Source organism: Lipomyces chichibuensis, assembly GCF_038497645.1.
Source record: "Lipomyces chichibuensis strain CBS 12929 unplaced genomic scaffold V1513scaffold_139, whole genome shotgun sequence".
Taxonomy (NCBI): Eukaryota; Fungi; Ascomycota; class Lipomycetes; order Lipomycetales; family Lipomycetaceae; genus Lipomyces; species Lipomyces chichibuensis.
This window is the reverse complement of record NW_027117591.1, coordinates 1-3,794: the sequence shown is the minus strand read 5'-3', so window position 1 is coordinate 3,794 and position 3,794 is coordinate 1. Positions and strand designations below refer to the sequence as shown.

Here is a 3,794-nt window from a genome sequence, read left to right as displayed (position 1 = left end):
AGTTTGGTCGGTGCATATAAGGGTACGACTGGTACGTGGCCCGATGGCATTTTTGATATTACCAAACTTTTCAGTGGCATTTTTGATATTATCCCAATAATTAAAAGAGCGCGATGACAATCTTCGCCGAAAGCTGAACGACGACAGCACCCGCGGCGTGTATAATATGATGTCACTGTGACGCTGCGCGGGCACCCAGAATATTAAGGTGCAACAAGTCTCCTGAGAGTGTCCCCCCACTACAAATCAAATTAACAGACCTTGCATTTCAATGGTTCGTCTGCTCAACGTCTACACAATCTCCGCTTTCATTGCACTCGGCGGTGTGCTCTACGGCTTTGATGTCTCTTCCATGTCCGACATCGTGGGTACCGCGCATTATAGAAACTACTACGGCAACCCTCTCGGAATACGCCAAGGTGGAATCATCAGTTGCATTGCCGGTGGCTCTTTTTTCGGCGCATTGTCCTCCTCTTTTCTTGGTGATCGGTACGCAGTTATAGATGTACTACAGGGTGACGAGTATCTCTGATTGACTGTTTCAGGCTGTCGCGAAAGGTCGCCATACAGTGTGGCACTGCCCTGTGGTGCATCGGTGCAGGGTGGGTGCTTGACATATTCATATCTAGCCATCGGTTAACTCTATGCAGCCTGCAGGCCACGTCTACCGGCATACCAATGCTTATCATTGGCCGTTTTGTTTCCGGGCTCTGCATTGGCGTGACATCTACCCTCGTACCGATTTACCAGTCCGAAATCGCCCCCTACAAGATCCGCGGCCGATTAGTCTCATTCCAGCAGTTCGCCATTGCCTTGGGCATCGTGATCCAGTATTTCATACAGTTCGGATGTTCGTTCTTTCACTCGAATGCTGTGTTCAGACTACCGTGGGCCATCCAGATTGTACCGGCTATTTTTCTGTTTACCGGCCTCTTTTGGCTCCCCCGATCGCCGAGATGGCTGGCGAGTAAAGACCACTGGGACACGGTACTGCAGGTACTCGCGTTCCTACGCACATCAAACTGCGACATCAACGATCCGCTGGTACTGGCTGAATACAAAGAAATTGAAGAACAGATTCTGTTTGAACGTGAGCAGGGTTTGAACAGCTACCGCGAACTGTTTCGTAAGAAAATGCGCAGGCGCTTGTTTCTTGGCATGGCTATTCAGGCGTGGTCCCAGCTGACCGGAGTGAACGTGTTCTTGTACTACATCATCTACATTCTCCGCTCTACCGACTATATCCCACACAACCCTAACCCTTCTAGAACGCTCACCTTCGCGGCGGTTATGTACATTGTTTTTATGGTCGCGACCCTTCCGACGATTTTGTGGACCGATCAGTGGGGTCGTCGCTCATCTCTGCTCGTTGGCTCGCTCAGTATAGCATTCTGGATGTACCTAATCGGTGGCATATTGGCGCGTTTTGGTCAGCCAGACCCTGCCCAGAACCAACCGTGGACATGGGTAATCATTGGCCATCCTGCCGCAAGCGATGCTATCCAGGCGAGCTGTTACCTTGCTGGCGCCTCATTCGCTATGTCCTGGGGCGCCATCGAATGGATATATCCTCCCGAAATATTTCCGCTGCGCATCCGAGCCAAAGCCGTCTCGATTTCGACCGCAACCTACTGGGCCACTAACTTCGTGCTCGCGCTCCTCATGCCACTACTCTTGCGCACTATCAGCTGGCGGGTATTTATCATTTTTGGGTCCTTTAACATAGGCGCTTTCATTTACGTCTTTTTTCGGGTACCGGAGACGAAACAACGCACGCTGGAGGAAATGGATGAGGTTTTCGAGCACGGAGGACCAGTGTGGCGGTCGTTCACCGGTGCACGGTACAGCGGCCGCCTCGAGGCGCTCGCCCGTGATTTCGAACAAGGCACAATTCATATTCATCGCACCGTCCAGGTCGAGATGCATGACGATGTCGAATGAAACGGTCTTAGAGGTATTGTATAGTAACAAGCATTGTCGCTGCTGCCGTTGGATATGTTAAATACTTTTTGTCATAGTTGTCTGAGGGTTATCAGGGAGTTCTGGATTAGTAATTGGTTATGCATTTAAATGTTTGGAAAAAGCATAATGAAGTGGTTGTGTTGCGATGGGTGTACCGGAGTAAGATACCAGGAAAACAATATCCGGTTCAAGTCAAAATTGGTGACAACTGGAGTTCCGCCAGCATGCCGACCTGAATTGCCAAAGGATCTGTCTGCAAAAGGCAAGGGGAGACCTAAACATAGGTGCAAGGTTTGTGTCACGACCGCGCACAGGGCTTAACGGTTATGCACGGCTAACCACCGGAGCCGCACTGTAACGCCAATCGTTAATAATCTCGGCCCTCATTGTCATTCATAGTCCATTTCATTCTATATCTTCATTTCTCATAGAGACAGACGCGTCGGCGATGACCGTCGTGGCTATCCTTAGTCAGCAGCAGGATGACGGCAGGTTCCACCCGATTGCCAAATACAGCCGGGTTTCAGAGCTCCCCTTAGTGGTCATATTTCCGTGGTTGTGTTTAACAAATCTCTAGATCCGTCGTTATTGATGGCGCCAGGCCCAGTTTCACAACGCGAAGGTGCGACCGTTGGCGCATCACGTCTTCCGATCAACTTATCTAATTTGTGGCCAGCGGAAGTTGGTGTTCCCGCTAATAATTCTGAAATGGCTGCAGACCCTTTTGATGTGGTGAGCAAAATATTAATGGCAACCTGACTGAGCCATTAAGCTGACTCGTTGTAGGAAAACTGGGATTCAGGGTATCAGACTTTAAGCATCAACGATAGTGTAGAAACGTCTCAGAACTTGCCAGGGATCTTCGAGTTTCCCACGTGACGGAGTGTGCAAGGCTTTTTTAAGAGCGCGGTGGTATCTCGTAACACAATTGTTCAATATAAGCTTGTGTATCAGTACTGATGATGAGTTATTAGAAACGATTATTAGCATTCCTAGGTAGTGTGTATTCTATAGTTAGTAGTTATAGACTAAAAACAGCCCCATAAGTTAATTTTATTGCCATCCTTGCGCAACTTCTGGATAGCTTTCAGGCGTTCAGCCCACAACAGCATTATCTGCAAGCGAATGCCTTCCATATACCTTCACTGGCGGTATCAGTTTCACTATTACCGGCATAGCCATGAACAGGTAAATCGCAGGCTCAATCGGGCAGTTGTGTCACCCCAAATTTGTACGGTCCAGATGTGTCACCCTATATTATACATGCAAAATAATTCGATGTATTGCTCTCCTCACGGTCATTGTCACTGATAACTTGGGTGAGGGGATAGTTCGTCGCTCTATCACTTCCGGCCCGGGAATTGTCTCTCATATATTTCGGGCCAAGCTTGTCATACCGACTGGTGCTGCGGGAAATGGCTGCCACATGGTGATCTTGGCAGCCTGTCAATAACACCAACATCCGTAGTACAGGGGCAATCAGCCTAAATATGATGCCAGCTCCTGTCTGAAATAACCGCTTCAGTACACTCGCATTTTCGTCTCAATTACTTTCTGTGAATTATATAAGACAGTCCACATGCTAGGGAGAACGAACAGGTAGTAAAGACGCCTGCTGCAGTATATCTTTGGTCAGATTCTATCTACTGCGGTCCGGGGCTGATAACGTATTTCCCCATCGAACCGGCCGCACCATCGAACCGGCCGGTTCCACCATCACCAAATACTAAATGAGTTAACGACCACGTAGTTAAATTATACTAGCTAGAGCTGAAATATATAGCTATTTACCAGGACATTTCCTTATAGTATGTCCAAGATTACGACAGCCA

General features: G+C 48.6%; 1 protein-coding gene across 1 annotated transcript; it reads left to right on the top strand.

Moving 5' to 3' along the window:
- The first annotated feature begins 234 nt into the window (after nt 1-234).
- V1513DRAFT_455707 (general substrate transporter) lies at nt 235-2,069 on the top strand. Its single transcript, XM_066899525.1, has 4 exons — nt 235-489; nt 546-602; nt 651-1,971; nt 2,037-2,069. The coding sequence occupies exons 1-3, from the start codon at nt 272-274 to the stop codon at nt 1,939-1,941; spliced, it is 1,566 nt and encodes a 521-aa protein (XP_066750231.1). The 5' UTR covers nt 235-271; the 3' UTR covers nt 1,942-1,971; nt 2,037-2,069.
- Nucleotides 2,070-3,794: the final 1,725 nt, after the last annotated feature.